Raw genomic sequence first — 21,669 nt, 5'->3', positions numbered from 1 at the left:
GAAGCAAGAGGAGGGATTTGGCCAGATAGTCAAGGGAGTCCATGACTTAGAGGCACAGGGAGAGTGCAAAGAAGAGAGAGCCAGTTTTGACTGTCCAGCCAAGCCATTTTGGGGCAGGGTTAGAGGAAGGGGAGCTGCACCTACCTTTCAATGCACTCTGCTCCGTTACCTCATCCAGGGCATGCTCAATCTGCTCCCCAACAGGCGTCGAGGCTGTACTGGAGTCACAGGGGCTACTGGCAGAGGCAGATGCCTTTCTATGCATTTCCGTCTGGCTGCCTGTGAATGAGCCATACAGGCAATCAAGAGGGGTGCTGACAAGTCAAATGCTACAACCCCTAGCACCACAAAACTGTGCTCTCCAAAGACAGGGCAGCTTTATTTGAAAAGCAAGCCATTAAGATCCAACTACTTCTCTGTGCCATTTTCCAAGTTAACTAGTCAACAAAATAAATCTGTTGCCCTTAAGGGACCCTACCCTATGCCACCCATAGCAAGTTTATACCACAAAGGCCTCTTTCTGTTTTCACTGACAAATGTGCTGGAAAGTGAAGCAATGCCCCCCCCCCCTCCACAGTGGGAACAGGCACAATCATTGGAGGTGTGTAGTTCTCTATGTCAAATGACACGAGATGGACAGTCTGCGGCTGTCTCACTGGCCAATGGTCAGGGATGATGGGAGCTGTAGTCCAGCAACATCTGGAGAGCCATAGATTTCCCACCCCGACTTTATATAACGGCACATATCCTTCTTCTCTTCCTTTTACTATATTTGGAAGCAGAATCCAGAGACAGAACAACCCCCACCGCAAACATCAGGTGAAGAGGCAACTTTGTGAGGCCATCTCTGCCCCAGACCCATCTCCACTCCAGACCAGATTGCATGTATCCTTCCCATGCTCCACCCCATGGTCCAGTTCGGGGATATCCCATGCTCTGATGTGTACTTGGCCCAGCAAAGACATGTCCCCAGCACCCTGCTCTGTGTGCGTGTATGTGTGTGTGTATATATATATATGCATGTGTGTGTGTATATATATATATACATACACGTATATACATACACAAATATATACACACACATACATACATTCATGCACATGTGCGTACACACACACAGACAAAGTTCATCTTCGGTGTTCATAGATTTAGGGTCCCCCTTTTCTAACTTGAGGCAACAGGTGTAGTCAGCCTCGTTCTTATTTGAGACTCTTTTCCCTTCCTCCATGTCCCCCACCCTGCTGGCCCCTATGCGGCATCAGTACACTGGCCTGTGAAACCATGCTGCTATTGCCAAGAATCCCCAGTTGCAGCCCCTCTGCCAAGACTTTTTTTTAAAAAATGCAAGGCGGGGGTGGGGGGATGTGGGGCATAAGGGGAGAAACTTCTGTCTTATACACAAAGCCAGCCCCCCCTGAGGATTGTAGCTGCTGATGCATAATGGGAGGCCACGCTCTGCTCATCTGGGGCTACGCTTGGTGAAGTATGGAGCCAGCCCGCCATGCAGTATGCACGAGAGAGCAGAAGAGGCCCCGAGTCTTCCCTGGTCCAGGCTGTGAAGCCAGCTTCTCAGACAGCCATGGACGTTGAGTTCCTCCTTTCAGAGGTGCCTGCAGAATGAGAGTGGATGGGATGTGGCCAAAGACTCGGAGTGGGTGAAGAGGCCCCTGACGTAGCTGCCTCCCCAAACTGACTCCCCAAAGCCCAGCCCGGGCCTGGCTACCTACATGGGAAGAAGGAGGAGAGGTTTGGTGTGCGGTGGCAAGTGATATAGGGGAAGGGAGTCCGTGGAGGGGAGGAGGAGGAAGAGGAGGAGGAAGGCAGCCCACTGTCAGGTGTCTTTAAGAAAGGACAGTGCAGACGACCTGCTGAGAGAAAGACAAGACAGACGGACGGAGACAGAGAAAGCAGAAGAGAATCATCAGTCTTCCCTCCAGCTGCCCACTCCATCACCCGCCCCTCCACACTGCTCATGCCACTGGGCAATCAGTGCCCACTTCAGGGGCTGGGGAGGCAGGGAAAGAAGGTGAGGAAGGCGGGTCTCTGCAAAGGCAAGGAGGAGGACACTGCCATGGGCAGAGCACGGGGGCTCAGGGATGCCAAAGCAGTGGCTGGGGAACACCAGGGCCAGGCTACAGCAGGGCAGGGGGGGCTGGGATGGCACAAGGAAGGCCAAGGAGTGCCAGAAAGTGGAGGAGGGAGAGGGAAAGAGGAAATGATGAGGCAGGAGACACAAGTGGTGCTGGGGAAACGAGCTCACGCCAAGGTCTCTCCAATAGCTGACAACCTGGTCCCCAACAGAGAGCCGACCTAAACTACAGTACCGGAGTCTGAACCCAAAGCCCTAACACAGAGGAGCTCTGAAGAGCAAAGAGCTCTTGCCTTATCCCCAAGGCCAGGATAGTTGTGGCTGCTCCATCCTCCCAAGTGGGCAGCCCAAGGAGCCAGACAAGTCACAGCAGGGGTGCCAAGGAGTTCTCTAGCATGAAGCAACCATGGAGTAGGTGTGGCTCCCTTCAGGTCTTACAGAAACAATGCCATGAGGTTCTGTGATGTGCCTAATTCTCCTCACCTACTCAGGCCTAGAGGCCTGTCCCAAAACCTACAAGCATCAAGCAAGTGTGTCCTAAGGAGCAGTGAGAAGTTGTTCTGAAGGCAGGGAAATCTCACCCACTGCTACCCCTATCCTTCTTGTCTTCTTCCTTTCTTAAGACGCTTCCCATACACAGTGAGAACCTGTGGCCCTCCAGATAACATTGGACTATAGTATCCATAATCTCTAACCATTGGCTATGCTGGCTGGGGCTGATGGGAGTTGGAGTCCAGCAACATCTGGAGGGCCAGAGGTTCCCACCCTGGCTAGGGAGTCACAGACTCACTTGATGCAATGCAAACTGCAGCAGCATTCTGGACTCCTTGCCTTATTTACCAAGGCTTCTTCTTAGTGCCCTTTTGCCTGTGTGCATGCACACACACAAATGTCCTCACCAGTCAACTTCAGCAGCCCCATCCCTCAGACAGCACTACCAAGGGCAGAAGCAGACTGCTGTTAACAGCACTTCTTCGCTAAGGCTGGCCAACAGTAAATCAATTACACTGAGAGCTTCTGCTGCCTAGCTAACATTGGACCCACTCACATACTAGGATGCAACTGAGGTGATGGCTGACCACTTGCAACATGATCACCACTTGGAAACTTTCCATCTGGGAAGCCAATTGTTTGCAGTATATAGGCCTCATGAAAGCAGGGTGTGGAGATGACTGGTTCCCTACACAGCTAGAGCCCAGGGTGGAATGTTTTCTAGATCAGTATCTACGTGATAAATGATCTTCTGCTCTCACCTTAACATTCTCAGGTGATGAGATTCAATATAGCATCCCCAAAGACAGATGTTTCCCCAGACCCCATCTATAAATCAAGCTATGCTAATTTTGATCCACAGCTCAGACACACAAGCCTCTTGCAGCATCAGTAGTAACGCTCCATGGTCCAGGGGGAAATTGGCATCTTTGTACAAGAGAAAAGCAAGATAATCTTCCCCACAGACCTCTCTCACTCTCATATTTTAGAGAATGACTCAGTTTACTCTGAAGATAGCACTTTGACCACTCTCCAAAATTGACAAAAATATTGCCAGTTTCAATATTCTAGTTATTCATATTTATTTCCAAAATCAATGGACCAAAACACCCTAACCAAATTCTTGGACCCAGCGACATCCTATGGCAGTGAGTCCCAAAAACTGGTTATGTGCTAAATGCAAGGACATAGTCTTTTGTTAATTAGGCCTTTGCCACCTTTCAGGCTTCAATGGATTCTAGCTGTTTATCTTTTAATGAGACTCAACAGCAGGGAATCTGTCTCCTCTGTGCCTCATTCTCAGTTCAACTGACTTTTGGTTTGATTCCCCCCCACACACCTTAAACAACCCTTGTCCACTCATACTATGCGTAGCAGACATTTGTACATCTCTGGATGTTCCCACTGTCTTGCCCCCAGATATGCATTGTCCCATCTTCCATCTCAAGAAGACCCCTCACTTAAACATTTCCAGTGGCTCCCCAAGTGACAACCCTAGTGAGAAAAGGTGTTCTTCCTCCTCCCCTCCCCTTGAATATGGTGGTGAGTGCTCTCTACCTGTTCTGTTGAAGGGCGGGGGTGTCTCTGAACTGGTGGACGCCACTCGCTCTTGCTGCCTGAAGAACTCGCGGGGGTTCTCGGGCCGCTGAGCAATGATGGCAGCTGCCTCCTGTCAGGATGTGAGGGGGAGAGGTGAGAGAGGAGGGTCAAGTGCAGCCCAGTCACTAGGCATACACAGGCCCCAATGTAACCACAGCCTGAACCCCTCACCCAGTGGCTGCCCCCATGCTGTCACCAGGGCAACAGTGACAAAACAAGGTAACATGTCACACACATACAGCGCTTCCCACGCCATGCCCCTACCACCACCAGCAATGGCACACAGTGACACACACAAAAAGTGACAGCACCACAATCTGGTTTCCTCTTCTGACAAAATGCACATGTAGCAAAGGAGAAGAGACAAGGACAGCCAGGATCCCGCCTTGCTCCCTAGAGATAAAACTGATGCCCAGCCCTGCTTAACCGCAGACTTCCACTCATCAACATCACACTCCAGCTTATCCACAGGACAACAGTCACCAGAAAAACTGAAGTCTCCCCCTCCCCGCCAAAACTCTGCACACAACGCAACAATCCTCATGCAGCAATAGCCCTGTAGGGTGGCGCATGGTGGTCTGCTGCCTACGCAATGCATGCTGTGCCCCGGGGCCGCACTCACCTCCACCTCTGACTCAGACTTTTTGGGCTGCTGCCTGTCTTCGTCGTCCTCCTGCTCCCCCTAGGGAGAGAGGTCAGCGTCAGCCCCAGGGCACCTCAACCACACTGGAAGACCCTAGGGTTCCCCCCCCCTCTATTTCTTTTCTTCTCCTGACCTAGCACAAAGCTGGAGAGAGAAAGCGCTCTTGGGCAGCAATGCGCCCTCAGAGTGGGTCCCCAACGTCACCAGCCAGCCTTGGTGCTTAACTCCTACCTCTGCCAACATCCTGGGGGAGCCAGCGGCAAAACCGGGCAACCCTCCCCCAGGTCCTGAAGCATCACTTACAAAGATGGACTGCTCCTTCAACCGCTGCTTGGCTTCCTCGGCTTCCAGGGTCTGCTGCTTTCGCCTGGTGGGAAGGGAAGGGAGGAGGTTTGAGAGATCCTAGCACTGAACGTGGGGGGGAATGCTGGGCAGGCCAGGATGCAGGCTGTCTTGGCTTTCTAAGATTTATTTTAATCCACTGTTGCTGTCTTAAATTTCTATCCTGGCCTTTCTCCCAAAGGGGCCCGGGGCAGTAAACAACAAAGCAGTAAAACATTCAGGAACCATGGAGAAGAGTCTGACTTCCAGCTTCTTTATCTTAAACTTGTGCATATCTGACAGTTGCTGTTGCATCGTTTCTTAATTTTTGCTATACACTCTAAATAGATAGTGCACCATTTCCCCTATAGTTCTTATTTCCATGCCTCTGAATCATTTCCACTGGTCTCCTTTAAGCCCACTCTGAAACTTGCTCTGTGTCTATTTTACCACCAAGCGGGAAGAACCATTGGGCCCCTCCAGACTGGTGTTTTTTTTTTACAGGTGTATTCTGCAACATGCCTTTGATTCAATAATAGTGTATTAGTGAAGGATTTATACCAGACCATCCACACATCATTCTGCTTGGTTAGTTGTTCTGGGATGTTTCCCCAGTGTTACTGCATTACTGTTGTCTGGAGGAGCACTCTTGCGCTATTGCACAACAAAAGCGGAACAAAAACAAACCACAGCATTTGGGGTGTATAAAAGTTACAGGTTATCAGCAAGAAGATACAGCACATCCACTGATTGGAAACAAAGCAGTACATCCACCCTGAAACTTGTGCAGGCGCAAACAGTATTGAAAGCGGGATCCTGTACAACCGCTCCAACACCATCATGAGCACAGATCATTGTGAATGAATAATAAAAAGGATGTTTGGAGGGATCCATTACGTCATGGGTTTTAGAAGCAACTCTGCTAAAATGTCTCTAGTTGCTCTATGTTTTGCAAGAGCAACCCATTTAAAATCGCGTCCAATTTCTGCTCCCATTTTTAAATGGTTAACATTTGAGCTTCTTTTCTTATGAGTTACACTTTGCATGTCAGTTTATTACATTCCTTTCCTTGTCACTTGCAAACCACTTATGTCTAGTTTACCAAGGTGTTCCAATTTCTTATCCTACCACTCAACCTTCTGTCCTAACGCCTGCTGCATAGTTAATCAGGATCCACTGTTGCATACGAGAATGACATGTTTGTACTCTTAATCTATCCTACCTTAGTTCTTCAGGTATAAAGCACAAAATGAGAAAGCATGCATATGTATGTCCCATCCAGGCTGGGTTCAGTCCACTTCCCTATTTAAACTTCATCACTGCCACTCATACAAAGACAAAACAATTTCCTTTAAGCGCTTCACTTAAGAGGCACAGTCATCTTTTAGCAGTTATGAAACAGCATTACACACATGCACGGCCCTCAAATGAGCTGCAAAAGTCCTGTTCTAGGAAATCATAAAACGGGCTGTTTATTTCACAAATGGAATCTAAAACAGTTGCAGCTTCATTGGCTACTGGCAGATGGTACTGCTTGCTCCCACATAACTATGACGATGGCAAATCTATCCTTTCTGATATCTCTTCAACTTATTCTGCCAGGACACTGGGCAACTGGGATTACTTTGACCAAAGCAGCCAACCCTTCTGTCAAACAATAGAAAATTAAATGCTTTGGATGAGCCATCTTTCTAAGTCATCACTCCCATGGTAACAACCCTATGACCCAAAGGAGACCAAACAACTGGGAACGAACTCTGTGTGCCATGTCACACCACCAACCCATAGGGAGCCAGTGTGGTGCTGAGCAGTGGCTTTCTAATTTACTAGATTTTAGGGAAGCAGACCTTTCCAACATCAACTTCACTGCCATAAAATCCCTGTAGCTTGCAGAGAATTCTGGCTAGTTGTCTAAAGAACACACTCAGGCTGCTGGCCAGAACAATCAGGACAGGTGGGCAAGTCACCTTTCAGAAAGAATTGTTTGCCATTTTTGGTCTTCATAAGCTTTCAAGGAACCTCAAGATTCCCTTAAACACAGTTTAAAAACTACTAGTACTGTGGATAGAAAGTTGAATTTAGATTGGGAAGGTTCAAATCCCCATGCAGCCATGAAGCAACCTGGGCCACCTTAGGCCAGTCACCACCTCTCAGCTGAATCTAGCTCATAGGAAGGTTCAAAGGATGCACTTCTTTTGGAGGAACATTTAGTACTAATGAAGTACTTTTAGAAGACGTTTTAGATGTTTTATTTAGGTGTTTTAATGTTTTAGATATTTTAAAGTGTTTTTAGTGCTTTTGTTTGCTGCCCTGGGCTTCTGCTGGGAGGAAGGGTGGGATATGAATCTAATAATAATAATAATAATAATAATAATAATAATAATAATAATAATAATAATAATAATAATAATAATAATAATAATAATAAAGATGTATATAGTTCAACAAGCAATTAAATTCAAAACAGTAAGAGGCCAGGCTGTTATATCCCCAATCACACTGAATATTCACGTTGGGTGTGAGTTCAAGTAGACTCTCACCAAAATCAGTACTGGTGGCATAACATTCAGGAATAACAGGGATACACTTAGGACTGTCCAGACAAGTGGAGGAGCGACTGAATAGCCAATCCTTTTCTAATAAGGAAGCATATGAAAGAGGCGTGTATTAACAAGTAGCATCATGGCACCAAACCAACAAGTGATGGGGAAGAAACTATGCCTGAGCCAGGGCCAGCTACAGGAATGCTGGGGCCTTCAGGCATCAGCTTGCCCTGGGCCCGGCATGTGTGCACGTGCGCATTTGCATTCGTGTGCGCGCGCGCCCCACCCCACCTACCTGTCTCCTGTCTTTTACTATTGCCATTAACCAAGATGGCGGCCGCGGTTTGCCTAAGGGGATGAAGCCTCCGCCGCCATCTTTGTTGATGGCATGCATGCGTGCTATGTGCGTGCATCTCTGCCATCAACTAAGATGGCGGCAGGGGCTTCAGTACCTTAGGCAAACCGCAGCCGCCATCTTGGTTAAGGGCAACGATAAAAGACAGCAGACAGGTAAGTGGAGAGATGTGGGGGCCCCGCAGATCGTGGAATGGGGGGGAGGGGCAGCTGAGGGGCCCCCTGTAGCTCCAGGGGCTGTCAGGCCAGTGCCCATGGTCACCCTTTAGAACCAGCCCTGGCCTCACCCTAGGAGAGGAGAAAGAACAAAACAGACAGACAACCACCCTGCTACCTAATCATGAGTGGCAAAAAGGACATAGAACCTCAGAATATTCAAAAAACAGCATGTGACACTGTCTGAGTATAGTGGATAAGGAAACCCACAGCGCTGCTGACCTGTGGGATAAAGCAACATTTACCTAAATATCAGGGCTTATTAGGAAGCCAAGCTGTCTCTCCTGCTCACTTCACACATACGCCTTCCACATGCACACGCACACGCCATTGCCAGACATCTCAGCTGCCCCTTGCCTGTGTTCCTCGATCTGCTCCTCACGTTCTCGGTAGCGCTTCTCACGCTCCTCCTGCTCCTGCCTCTCTTGCTCCATGCGCTCTTGCTCAAAACGCAGCCGCTCATCCAGGGCTTTCTTCCGCTCCTCCTCTTTGCGCAGTTCTTCCTCTTTCTATAAGGGACAGAAGAGGGACCATAGGTGCCAGCCCCACTCATATCATGCCCGCAACATTGCAGGACCAGAACAGGGATGAAGCCAAGGAAAGCCAAAATATAGCGTGCATGTATGTCTGTGTCTAGGCTTGACCTGCCCAGAGACGGCTTTCTTGCTACAATCTATCTACCTTGGCCTGCTCCCAGAACTGCTCTCGGTTGAGTCGTTTCATCTCCACAGCGGCATCAGTCTTCTGATAAGTGGTGCCCTGGAATGAAGAAATCAAGTCAGAAGAGAAGGAGGTGTGTGGGTCCACACACGTGCAGGCACACTCAGATATAAAGGCAACTGCCTGGTTCCCACTGATCTGATGTTTCCAAATGCCTAATAATAGTTTAAAGGTAACAGTCCAAACATTCACCAGGATATTCTTCAGATTATGAATTCTTCTGGAGGATCTGTAGTCCACAAGCAGTCATGTGGCAAACAGGGACACTGTCCCTTTCCTGGCATACCAGACCACCTTTATTAGCCTAAGCCTTCCTCAACCTGGTGCTCTCCAGATGTTGGACTATAACTCCTACCATCCCTGACCACTGGCCATGCTGGCTGGGGCTGATGGAAGCTGAAGTCCAAAACTGGGGAAGGCTGCCCTTGGTATACGCTGCTTTCACCTCTGCTTTCATTACTGCCACCTCAAAGCCCAGTAGTAGCTGGAGCTGTGCTGCTTTTGTCTCTTCTCCAACCAGGGGAAAGGGAACAGGAGGGTGGTTTAGTGATGCTTTACCACAGGCTGCGCATTCTCCTCCTCACGCAGGCGAAGACGATGCAGCACTGGACTGGCGATGCGGGCAAGGCCATTGGAGAGACGCTGCCCAATGGCTCCTGGGTCGATGTCTTCCACGCTGCTGGCATTGACAATGACATCCACTCCCTGTTGGGACAGACAGTCAAATCACACAGAAAAACAGAGGGCAAGGTCATCACCCTGGAGAAGATGGAGCAGACTTGTCTGTTGCTCCACAGAGCAGAACTAGAACTAATGAGTGGGAATGGCAAGGAATCAGATTTCAACTTCCTATCGGTAAAAGCTGCCACACAGTGGAACATCCTGCTATGGGAGATAGCGGGCTCTTTTTCCATGGAGGTATTTAAGCAGAGGCTGGAGAGTCATTTGTCAGGGATGCTGCTGTAGTTCAAGGTGGGGAATCTTTTTCAGGCTATGGCTGCATTCCCTCTTGGGTAGCCTTCTATGGGCCACTTGCCAGTGATGGGTGGGGCCAGAGGCAAAAGGAAGCCAGGCAAAGGATGTGACTTTTTTCCTTTGTGCAGTAGGCTACAGTGCAGTCCTGCACAAGTCAGAGGTTTACACTTACCCCTACTTACCTCCATCTGGCAAGCAAGAGGCATAATCACAGTTCAAGAACACTTACCAGCCAGGCAAAAACATAGAGCAGACTAAGAAGGCCATAGAGCAGGTAACAGAGCAGACTGGTAAGGGGCAAGGCCTAGGGAGTGTCTCAAGGGCTGGGCAGAGAAGCCTGGAGAGCCACATTTGGCCCCCAGGCCTGACGTTGCCCACCCTTCTGTAGCTGCATTCTGCACTGAGCAGAAAGTTGGACTAGATGATCCCCCCGGTCCTTTCCAACTCTGTGAGATTGTGATTCTATGATTCTGGGGCAAGAAGAAGGCAACTGCCGAAAAGAGAATTGCTGACACACACACCCCAACAGCTCATCATCAATACACCTTACATCAGAGATGGGGTACCTGTGCCCCTCCAAATGTTATTGGGCTACAATTTGCATCTTCCCTGACCATTGGCCATGCTGGCTGGTGGGAGCTGGAGTCCAATAACATCTGAAGAGCCACAGGTCTCCCCGTCCCTGCATTACAGGGAACAATTCCACAAGTTGTGGAAAGGTCAGCATTTGGTTTTAAGAGCAGCAGCCCCCTGTTCCCATCTGTGCATCTCTTCCCAACAGCCTTTCACTGACCTGGAAGAATTCAGCAACCTTGGCCACGTGGCTAGCGCAGGCACACTTGCGGGCATCAGCTACATCTTCTCCTACCTGTCAGGCATAAAGGTACACAGTGATGGGAAAGCTTAGTGCTGGGAGACGCCACACTGTGCAAGGCATTTTCCTTACACACCTAGAGAAACATACTACTGGTGGAGCATCTGGATAGCCCAGAAGAAGCAAGGGTAGGACACTAGCACACAAGAAAACCAGGATGTTCCTCTGAATTCCAGATGAGAAAGTGGGGGCAGCAATGATTTGCTCTGCAGAAGGGCCTGTCTTTGCAGTTTTGAATGAGACACAGAAGAACCAGACATATCACTGTGCCAACAATGTAGGCAAGCAATCTCTCTGCTCCTGCTGCTTTTCTAAGCCCTAGAGCATCAGTGCTTGGCAAGAGTGTCCCTGGGCCTTTTTGCTAAGAACTGGGGATTGGCACTCACAGCACATCTTCAGCTTCTTCACAGTAGATCCTGACATTGTAAGGGCGTGAAGGGGCTCTTGCTGGTGCTACTGACTCTTCCCGTTTTTGCTTAGCTGGGGGTGAATTCAGATGAATATTTGCTGCACAGGAGTCACTTAGAAACTCACTCTATGTGGAGATCCAGTTCTCAGCAGCATCCAGCCATGTGACATCCAGGCTAATGTTATTAGTCCCAGGCAATGCAACAAACATGGAAGGCGGCCATTGTAATGGTCACCGCACCACACGAATAGATGCTGCATCCATCTGCCTCTACACAGTTTGCAGCCACCCTGGACTTAGTTTATAGGTAGACACTGTGCTGCAAACTCTCCTCAGAATCCACCTTTAATGTAACTCTTTGGAATCTAGTCTCAGCAGCAGGAAGCAATTGCTCAGAGACCTGCTGAATTTTTGAATAATATTGCTATACTTATATGCAATGATTTTCAAATGGCTGGACTTTTGTTGTTCATTTCTGCTGCTCATTTTACTGTTGCTGGGAAACACTATGGTGTGTTTCTCCGTTTAGATCAGCCTTCTCCAACCTGGTGCCCTCCAGATGTTGCTGGACTACAAGTCCCATCAGCCCTAGCCACCATGGCCCAAACTCAGGGATGCTGGGAATTGTAGTCCGAAAATCTGGAAGGCACCAGATTGTGGAAGACTGATTTAGACTGTAAACTATACTTTTTATGGAGATATTAAAAAAAAACCTGGTGAAAGAAACTTTTCCCAAAAGCAATATTTAAAGATTGTCACTAGGCAGGATTTGTTATGAAGGGTAGAAAGCAAGTCTTGACAGGGGAGGAGAAGGAGCCAATCCAATGTGGGAGAGCGGTCAACCCTTTCTGATTCATTAAGGGCTCACACAATGCTTAGAACCAAACTTATGCCACTAGAGGGCAGTGCAGACAAATGAATGGAAAGCCAGCAGCCAGCAAGAGTTCTGCTACAAACTGTTATCCCCCTCAGCGCCAGTTTTATGTGCCTCTATATAAATAGCAAAACAAGCACCTATGTCAGCCTTCACAAATGATGGGATACACTCCTATGCAGAGATTATCTCAATGTAGAAAAAGATTGTGTATGATTGGGCCCTAGGGTTGAGACATCAGGGTCCTACCATTCTCAACCCTAGTCTGTATCAGGGTGTCAGCTCCAGACCCCAAGAAGACTCCTGTACATTAAGAACTGGATAGAAGGTTGAGTTTCACATTTTTGAGCTTTTCCCATCATAGGACTGCAGTGAGAGGAAGAGCTGTTCCTGGTGGAATTTCCCCCTCCTATACAGCTCTTAAAAGCTACCAAAGACCTCTCATTGTGTGGGCCAGTCAATTTTAATCTTGTACCCTGGCCAAAGATGTTAAGCTCCCCTTTAGAATAGGGCAAGCAGGCTGTCTCCCAGCCGCTTTTGGACTTACCCAGTTAACAAGGACGTATTTAGGTAGGGTGGCCTGGGGGTCTTTGACACTGCAGAATCCGTACATCACCTTCTGATTCTCAAAATGGCTACACAGCTCTTGAAGGCCACCAGCTGAGGAAGCAAAGCAATACATTTAAGGGACACAGACAATTGCCCTGTATCTGATAGTGAGTCAGGACCTTGGTCCATCAAGTTCAGTATTGTCTACATCAGGAGTAGCCAAGGTGGTGCCCTCCAGATCTTGTTGGACTACAATTATTATTTTTATCTATCTATTTATTTATTTGATTTATACCCCGCCCTTCCTCCCAGCAGGAGCCCAGAGTGGCAAACAAAAGCACTAAAAACACTGTAAAACATCATAAAAACAGAGCCTAAAATGCATTAAAACAAAACATCTATAAAAACATTTTTAAAAGCTTTTAAAAAAAGCTTTAAAAAAAAGGTTTAAAAACATATTTTCTTAAAAAATAAGGTTTAAAAACATATTAAAACACAATCCAACACAGATGCAGACTGAGATAAGGTCTCTACTTAAAAGGCTTGTTGGAAGAGAAAGGTCTTCAGTATGCGCTGAAAAGATAATAGAGATCGTGCCTGTCTATTATTTAAAGGGAGGGAATTCCAAAGGGTAGGTGTCACCACACTAAAGGTCCATTTCCTATGTTGTGTGGAACAGACCTCCTGATAAGATGGTATCTGCAGGAGGCCCTCACCTGCAGAGCACAGTGATCGACTGGGTATATAAGGGGTAAGACGGTCTTTCAGTTATCCTGGTCCCAAGCTGTATAGGACCTTGTATACCAAAACCAGAACCTTGAACTTGGCTCGGTACCAAATGGGCAGCCAGTGCAATTCTTTCAGCAGTGGGGTGACATTGACAATACCCTGCCCCAGTGAGCAGTCCCACTGCCGCATTTTGCACCAGCTGCAGCTTCCAGACTAAACTCAAGGGCAGCCCCACATAGAGGGCATTACAGTAATCTAGCCTGGAGGTTACCAGTGCACGGACAACAGTAGTCAGGCTATCCCGGTCCAGAAACGGCCACAGCTGTCTTACCAGCGAAAGCTGGTAAAAGGCACTCCTAGTCACTGAGGTCAACTGGGCCTCTAGCAACAAAGATGGATCCAGGAGCACCCCCAGACTACAGGACTGCTCTTTCAGAGGGAGTACGACCTCATCCAAAGCAGGCAACTGACTAATTATCTGAACTTGGGAACCACCAACCCACAGCGTCTCTGTCTTGCTAGGATTCAGACTCAGTTTATTGGCCCTCATCCAGCCCACCACCGAGTCCAGGCAGCGGTCCAGGGCTTGCACAGTCTCCCGATTCAGATGTTACAGAGAAACAGAGCTGGGTATTGTCAGCTTACTGCTGACACCTTGCCCCAAATCTCCTGATGACCGCTCCCAAGGCTTCATATCACCCAATGCTATTCTCTGCAAACGACCATGGAGATAGGATCGGAACCACTGTAAAACAGTGCCTCCAATACCCATCTCACCAAGTTGGCCCAGAATACCATAGTCAATGGTATCAAAAGCCACTGAGAGATCAAGTAAGAGTAACAGGGTTGCACTCCCCCTGTCCTTCTCCCAATAAAGGTAATCCATCAGGGCAACCAAGACCGATTCAGTCCCATAACCAGGTCTGAACCCAGACTGGGATGAGTCAAGATAATCTGTTTCATTCAAGAGTAATTGCAATTGCTGCGCCACAACCCTCTCAATCACCTTCCTCAATCAGGGGGTATTTGTGATGCGTCGGCAATTGTTGCAAACCAATGAGTACAGGGTGGGCTTTTTCAGGAGTGGTCAGATCACTGCCTCTTTCAGGGTGGCTGGAACCACTCCCTCCCGCAATTATGTGTTGACCACACCCTGGAACCACTCAGTCAAACCCCCTCAGCAAGCTTTAATAAGTCAAGAAGGGCAAGAATCAAGAGAACACGTTGTTGGCTGCATCATCTCAAGCATCTTGTCTACGTCATCAGGCTGCATCAATTGAAACCAATCCCAAGAAGTTGCAGCAGACATTGCACTGGACACCTCACTGGGGACTACAGCAGATGTGGATGGGGCATTAAGATTGCTAGGGAGGCAAGCAACTTTACCCTCAAAGTGCCTCACAAACAATTAACAGTGGGCCTCCGAAAGGTTTAAAACTCCATTTCCTGGAGCTGATGTCAACAGACCCCAGACAACATGGAAAAGCTCCACTGGATGGCTACTTGAGGATGCGATGGTGGCAGAGAAGTTGGCCTTCTTTGCCGCCCTCACCGCCACACACGGTTATGTTTTACTTGTGCCCGATCAACCTCACAACATGTCTTTTGCCACTTGTGCTGTAGCCGTCGTCCAGCCTGTTTCACAGCTTAATGGTGTACCAAGGTGCAAACCAGGCTCCCCAATGCCGGAGAGGGCGCTCGGGGGCAATCATGTCAAGAGCCTGATGCGCCTCGCTGCTCCACAGTGTGACAAGGGCTTCAACAGGGTCACCTGCTCTATCTACTGGGAACTCCCCCAGGGCATTCAGGAATCCAGTGGATTCCATTAGTCTCCAGGGGCAGACCACCTTAATCTGTCCACCACAGATCAGATTTATATCATGCCCCTCCTCCATGTAGGAGCCTGGGGTGGCAAACAAAAGCACTAAAAACACTTTAAAACATCATAAAAACAGACTTTAAAATATATTAAAACAAAACATCTTTAACTTGTTTTAAAGCTTTAAAAGCATATTAAAAAGCAATTCCAACACAGATGCAGACTGGGACAAGGTCTCTACTTAAAAGGCTTGCTGAAAGAGGAAGGTAAGACGATCTTTCAGGTATCCTGGTCTCAAGCTTTGTACACCAAAACTAGAACCTTGAACGTAGCCTGGTAGCTAATAGGTAGCCAGTGCAATTCTTTCAGCAGTGGGGTGACATGTTGGCGATAGCCTGCCCCACTGAGCAGTCTTGCCACTGCATTTTACATCAGCTGCGGCTTCCGGACCAACCTCAAGGGTAGCCCTGAATAGAGCACAATTCCCTTTATCCTTGACCTTTGGCCATGCTGGCTGAGGCTGATGGACGTTCGAGTCCAGCAACATCTGGAGGGCACCACGTAAGCTAACCTTGGTTTACAATGACTGGCAATGGCTCTCCAGGGTCTCAGGCAGGGAACCTTTCCTAGCTCGATCTGGAGATACCAGGGATTGAGCCAAGTACTTTCTGCATGTAAAGCAGATACTCTACTACTGAGCTACGGCCTGGCCCTTCCTTTCACATAGATAGATAGATAGATAGATAGATAGATAGATAGATAGATAGATAGATAGATAGATAGATAGATAGATAGATAGATAGATAGATAGATAGATAGATAGATAGATAGATAGATAGATAGATAGATAGATAGACAAAATTTATTGTTTCCCCTCAAACTCCTAGGGAATGTCCATCCATCTCCCCAATGAAACCCCACTGCTAGTTCAACCCTAACCTTGTTGAGAAAAGGGATTTTTTTAAAAAAATGTTTTTTGAGGAGAAGGAAGCTGATGGGACACCAAAATCTGTAGGACTGGAGGGGCAAAACAACATAAGATTGCCCAGTAAGAAGGGGGCAAGGACAAGGGCAGAAGCACTCACTTCCCGAAGCAGCCAGTTTCAGGTTATCAGAGTCATCTTCATAAGTGTACAAAGCCCTGAAAAAGAGAGAATCACGCAAACACGTTAGGAGAAGCAAGTACAGCTAGGGGCTGTATAAATCCTGTGCGATCCAAATTCTGCGGAAAGGAAATCCGGATTCAAGGCTAAGCAAAGCTGAATGCTATGAAGAGATGCTACGGCCCAGGGGGGGGAAATGGGGGGGGGAGAGAGTGTTTTTTCCCTCCCCACCCCTCTTCGCCCATTTTTTGGAAAAACAAAAAAGGCATAGGCAAAAAAGGGGGGGAAATAATACACCCCCCGTTTTTTTCTTATTTTTTCCTGGGCCTTCACATCTCTAGTTACGACTCGTATAAAATAGGTATATTAAAGCAAATTCACATGTGTTAGTTTTATTTTGCACTGTTTATTCTGCTTCTGCTGCCCTTGAGCAGGGTGAGTCATGGGGCGGGGGGCTTCAGAGATCTCAGGCAGACCGAGACGCATGCTTATCTTCTCATCTCTCAAGGGCTAAACATTTGTTTTTTAAAATAAAATGACAACCGAGTCTCAGGACGTTGAATTCTGTATCCAACACTGAATTCTGCATTTGTACGGCGCTTGCACAGGATGCACAATGCACGCAGTCCTGAGTAAAGAGGACAGAGATCCATTGCTTTAATGTAGAGGGCAACAACATGTTGTCAAAAGAACACTCTTTATTTCAGAGAGACCCTAGGCCTGGGGTGGGGAAACTTTTTCAACCTGAGGGCCACATTCCCTTTTGGGGAACCTCTGAGGGTGACCTGCCACTGGTGAGCAGGGCCAGAGACAAAAATGGCAGAATAAATGTAAATTTTACCTGTCAGGCCAGTTTCTACACACGCTCACAGACCCCTCTCTATCATCCATCCATCCAGACAAGCCAGAGGTATTATCAAGGTCCCATTCCAGCCGGGCAAAAATACCTGGATTGGAAAGCAGGGCCAGAGTGGTGTGTGGCCTAAGGATAGTTTTGAGGGCTAGACAGAGAGGCTGGGCCTGAGGTTGTCCACCCCTGGCCTAAACAGATAGAGTCCAGAACTAGCCTATGCACACAGGAGCTGCCTTGGCTCTCAGTATCTCCTATTGACTTCTGTGGGTTACAGTAAGCAGCCTGCAATGTTTGAAATCGCCAAGGCAGGCAAGTAAGTTCCTCACTGCCCCAACAGCAGTGGTTTAGTCTCCTCAGAGAAGTGCCCTCCTAGCAGGTTACTGCAATATTTGCTTCCGCTCCAATCCCCCAATCATCATAGCATCAGGGAGAATAAACGTTCCTTGTGTCAGAACACTGCTGCTCCTCTGACTTTCCCAGAACAACCACCCCCACCCTGGCCACCTTTTTCCTTTTTTATTTTATCCAGTCATGCTATGATAAGGAGGAAGACAGGCTCTCCAAGGTTTCAACATTTTTGCCCCAGTTCCACTTTCAGAAGAGCAATGCCGGGGAGAAGCGATGGAGAGAGGGTGGCCATGTGTCAGACTTTGCTGAGGACAGTCCTCTGTTTAAGGCATTCTCTGTGTAAAAGGCTGTTTGGACTAGATCTGGTTGAAAGACAAAGAACCCTAATAAGGAGAGCAGGAGGGGCCCATCCACAGTTAGCACCTGGATAGCAGAATGAGCAAGCCTGCAAGTCACCTGGGGTTGCATTCAGCTAAGTCTTACTCAGAGCAGTCCCACTGGAATTAATTAACCTAAATTAGTCATGTCTATTAACTGCTCCAAGAAGGACTAGCATTGAATACCACCCCTGATCATAGCCTTCCCCACCATGGTGCGATATATTGTATTTCTATTTAAATTATAAATTCTTTCTAAATTTGCTTCTCTACATATAAATTTGAGTATTTTTTTTAAGCAGCCAAAACATTTTAATTCAGAGTAATATGTCCACATACACCTCACTCAGCAATACAGCAGCTGCCCGCTCTGTAATGACCTCCCTATGGACTAGTTCCCTGCAATAGCCTTCTGAAAGGGCTGTAAGACTACCTATTTCTGGTAGGTTTTGAAGGCTGAGCGGTCTGTGTGTGTTTGCGCGGTGTGAGCGGAGCACATTAAATTTTTAAATGTAAATCAGCACCCCTTTTTTGCCCTTGTTTTTTTGTTGATGGGCAAGAGGCCACACTAAACAAAGATGTTTTCTCTGCACCTACCCCAGGTGCTTTGTCCAAAAATGAGAGGAAATCACGTCATTGCAAGGTAAACCCCAATCCCCTTGCTTCCTTAATCTCACATTGGTAACTAACCTGCTTGGTAGGCCACATGCAAGACTGTAAGGCAGGGGAGGGGCTTCTGTTGACTAGGGACAAATGAATGTTATGGCGAGGCCTCACCCCTCTAAGATGGTGTTAGTGGCTGCCCACCTGGACAGTGAGGCCCACTTATGTTTCTATTAGTGAACTGCCTGCTGCCCAATAAGAATGTGAGGGGTGGAGTGGGGAGGAGGAGGAGAGGAAAAATAGAGAAATTAAAGCAGCAGTAGCAGCATATCAATGAGCCATCAGGGTTTGTGTGAAGGGGCCTCCATGGAAACCGTCTCTAGGATACCACACTCTCTTCCATCTCTGCTCAAGAAAAGCCACTCCCTTCACCCTTGCCAATCAGCCAGCAGGGATCAGAACCAAATGCTTTCACACCCTACCCAAGTGCATGGGGTTCTGTTCTCTTTGCAACCTCATTTCAAGACCTCATGGGAAGGGAGAGGAAGGAGCCAGAACTGGTCCAGGCTGTGTGGGTGGAGAGACTGGGGAAAAAAAACCCCTCAGCTTATCAAGGCAACCAACATCCCACTGTCTCCGTGGCAACCACACTGCCATCCAGCTGGGACACAGTTCATATGACGAGGGACGAGGTGATTTACAGGGGAGGCTGGGAGGTGGTGATGGGGATGTGTTCACTGGCAGCTGGCCGAATGGTGTTCCTCTCATGTGCACCACCACCATCTCATGGCAAGTCCGGAGGTGCCTTCTCTGCCATGCATTGCCGGGACTATAGTGGGAGTTTGCTTGAGTTGTGTCTCTTTCTGGACATGATTTGCTGAATTGCCAAATTCTTCTGTTGATTGCATTCCAGTACAGAATGAGGCTCCATATGCCCTTTAGTTCCTTGGGCCAGAGTCCTGTTAGAATCAGAGGAGGAACTTCCACCATGAACTAGTTGTGCATACTCTGACTTCAAACTCTCCACAGCCACATCTCATTAAAATATTGGCTTTACCAGAGGTTGTTTACACACAATTATCAGTTATCTCTTTGCTTCTGTGTCATAAGTCTAGTCCTCTACTATTGGAAGAGGGAGCAAGGCCGGGATCAGCACCTGGCAGCCTTGGGCAGCTGCCAGGGCCCCAGCAGCCTGGTAGGGCCCATTCCTGATTACTGCCTTCTAGCACCCTCCTCAAAAAAAAGTCTGGCTCAGCACTCTGACCAGTGCCAAACGCCTGGATCTAGCCACTCTTTTAATTTTCCACAACTCCCCCAACCTATCAGTACCCTTGAAGAGTGGTGGGGAACTCCAGGCCTCTCTACCTGGCCATCAGAACTCCCCCCTCCCCGGTCACACTCCCCAGTGGCCCTGCTTTGCATACCAAGTGTTTTTGCCTGGCTGGGATATGTCCTTGAACTCTCGTAATGCCTCTGGTTGCCTTGATGGAGGATAAAGAAGCGATGTGTGTGTAGAAACTAACCTACTGTACATAGGTAAAAATTGCATTTGTTACTCTGCCCACTTTTGCCTGTGGCCCCACTCACAACTTGCACATATTACTACTACTACTACTGTTCACAATTTATATACTGCTTAATTTAGTCATCTCTAAGAAACTCAATAACACATAGCCTTGGAAGGATGCTCAGAAAGGAATGCAGCCTTTGGGCTGAAAAAGTTTTCTACCACCCCTCTCTGCCTGGGACCACTGTGGAAAATTTAAAGGGTGGCTAGACCCAGGTGCCCGACACTGCTTGGAGCACTGCCACTGCAGCCAGGCAACCTCCACCCCACCCACCAACCACTGACAGAAGAGTGGTCCCACCAGAGGACACTGTCCAGAGCCCCATGACACCCAGAGGGAACCCTGGGAGGAAGAATTAGAGTGAACTCTTGCGTGCCTAGGATTCTCAAAGGGTAATGACTGCCTTCGATAGAGAGAGTTGAGCAGTTGTGAGGGGAGGCTTGAGTTCTGCCCCAAACCTCATCTAATGTTTGTGTGCATTTTGACTTGATCAGGCGAGTAAAGGGGGGGGGGATGACATGATGGAGGTGTATAAAATTAGGCATGATCTCCCCCCCTCCCCCATTCCCTGGAAGAATATGATAGAGGTGTAGTTTTCTTCTTGCTGAATGAGCTTTTTGCCTCCCTGGAGTCCCTGGCTTTGGCCCAAGATTTTCTCACTGATTTACCTGGGCTGGGGTTGCCAGTTAGTTTGCCTTTCTTTTGTCATAGTAAGAATGGGAGATATTCAGCATATTTATTTCTTGATTTGGGGAGACTTGCTAAAGCCAACTGGAGAACATCTGGCATCTGTTTGCCTATCCCTTCAGCAGGATTCATGGAAAAATAAATATGTTCTTAAGCACCTACATGTATACTAAAAGGGCATTTTAAATTGTTCAGAAGTAATTAATCTGAGTTCATTGTTCCCATCTATGGAGCATGATACAAGGGGTGTTGGGGACATCCATGGATTTTGTAAAATTGGGAAGAAATATTTGCTTATAGTTCCAAAGCCACTGACAGTTCATAGCCTTATAAACAGAGTTTTATTACTGGCTAGCTCTGCTTTCCATACAGCAAATAGTTCATCTGTGTGCTGAAGGCATCTCCATCAGCTGAGAGCTAGCTGCCTGCTGGTTCCTAGAATAGCATATTTTTATCCAAACAACCTGAAGGGATACTCAAATGGTTGAATGAGATAAAATGAGAATGTTAAAAACAGAATTGCAATTGATTTGCCAGAAGAATTTAAAAGAGGGGGGCAAGAGACCTGGGCACTGTGGTGTTAATTCTATGCTGTTCAATAGAGCTATGATATTCTGATACAAAGGTCATCTCTTGAAACAAAGGACATCTGGTAATTATAGCTTATACTGACATGAAGTCACATGGAGCATACATTGAATTTATCTATCACATTCCTCTCCCCCATAGCTTAGTGTGATTTAGTACATGCATTCAATGCAGATGGTCCCAGGTTGAACTCCTGATATCTCCAGGAGTCAGGTGGCAGGTGATGGAGAAGACATGGTCCCTGGGACACTGGAGAGCCATTGCTAGTCAAGGTAGACAAGTGCTGGGCTAGAAGGGACCAATACACTGACCTTGTCTAAGGGAGCTTCCTACAGC

General features: G+C 47.8%; 1 protein-coding gene across 4 annotated transcripts in view; it reads right to left on the bottom strand.

Annotated features, from left to right (window-relative positions):
* The window catches only part of DBN1 (drebrin 1), a 40,082-nt gene that overhangs the window by 2,398 nt on the left and 16,015 nt on the right, over positions 1-21,669 (bottom strand). For 2 of the 4 annotated variants that reach the window (XM_061617628.1, XM_061617630.1), the window contains exons 2-11: positions 16,292-16,347; positions 12,657-12,769; positions 10,746-10,820; positions 9,536-9,682; positions 8,939-9,016; positions 8,615-8,766; positions 5,127-5,190; positions 4,803-4,862; positions 4,139-4,250; positions 145-279 (exon numbers count right to left, since the gene is read on the bottom strand). In XM_061617628.1, coding sequence (XP_061473612.1) covers positions 145-279; positions 4,139-4,250; positions 4,803-4,862; positions 5,127-5,190; positions 8,615-8,766; positions 8,939-9,016; positions 9,536-9,682; positions 10,746-10,820; positions 12,657-12,769; positions 16,292-16,347 — 992 coding nt within the window. Of the gene's footprint in view, positions 1-144; positions 280-4,138; positions 4,251-4,802; positions 4,863-5,126; positions 5,191-8,614; positions 8,767-8,938; positions 9,017-9,535; positions 9,683-10,745; positions 10,821-12,656; positions 12,770-16,291; positions 16,348-18,577; positions 18,709-21,669 lie in introns of those variants that run through there. The other 2 variants (XM_061617632.1, XM_061617629.1) reach the window with 2 other exon arrangements.

This window comes from Rhineura floridana, chromosome 3 (genome assembly GCF_030035675.1).
Source record: "Rhineura floridana isolate rRhiFlo1 chromosome 3, rRhiFlo1.hap2, whole genome shotgun sequence".
In the NCBI taxonomy this organism is placed as follows: Eukaryota; Metazoa; Chordata; class Lepidosauria; order Squamata; family Rhineuridae; genus Rhineura; species Rhineura floridana.
This window is presented reverse-complemented; position numbering and strand designations above follow the sequence as displayed.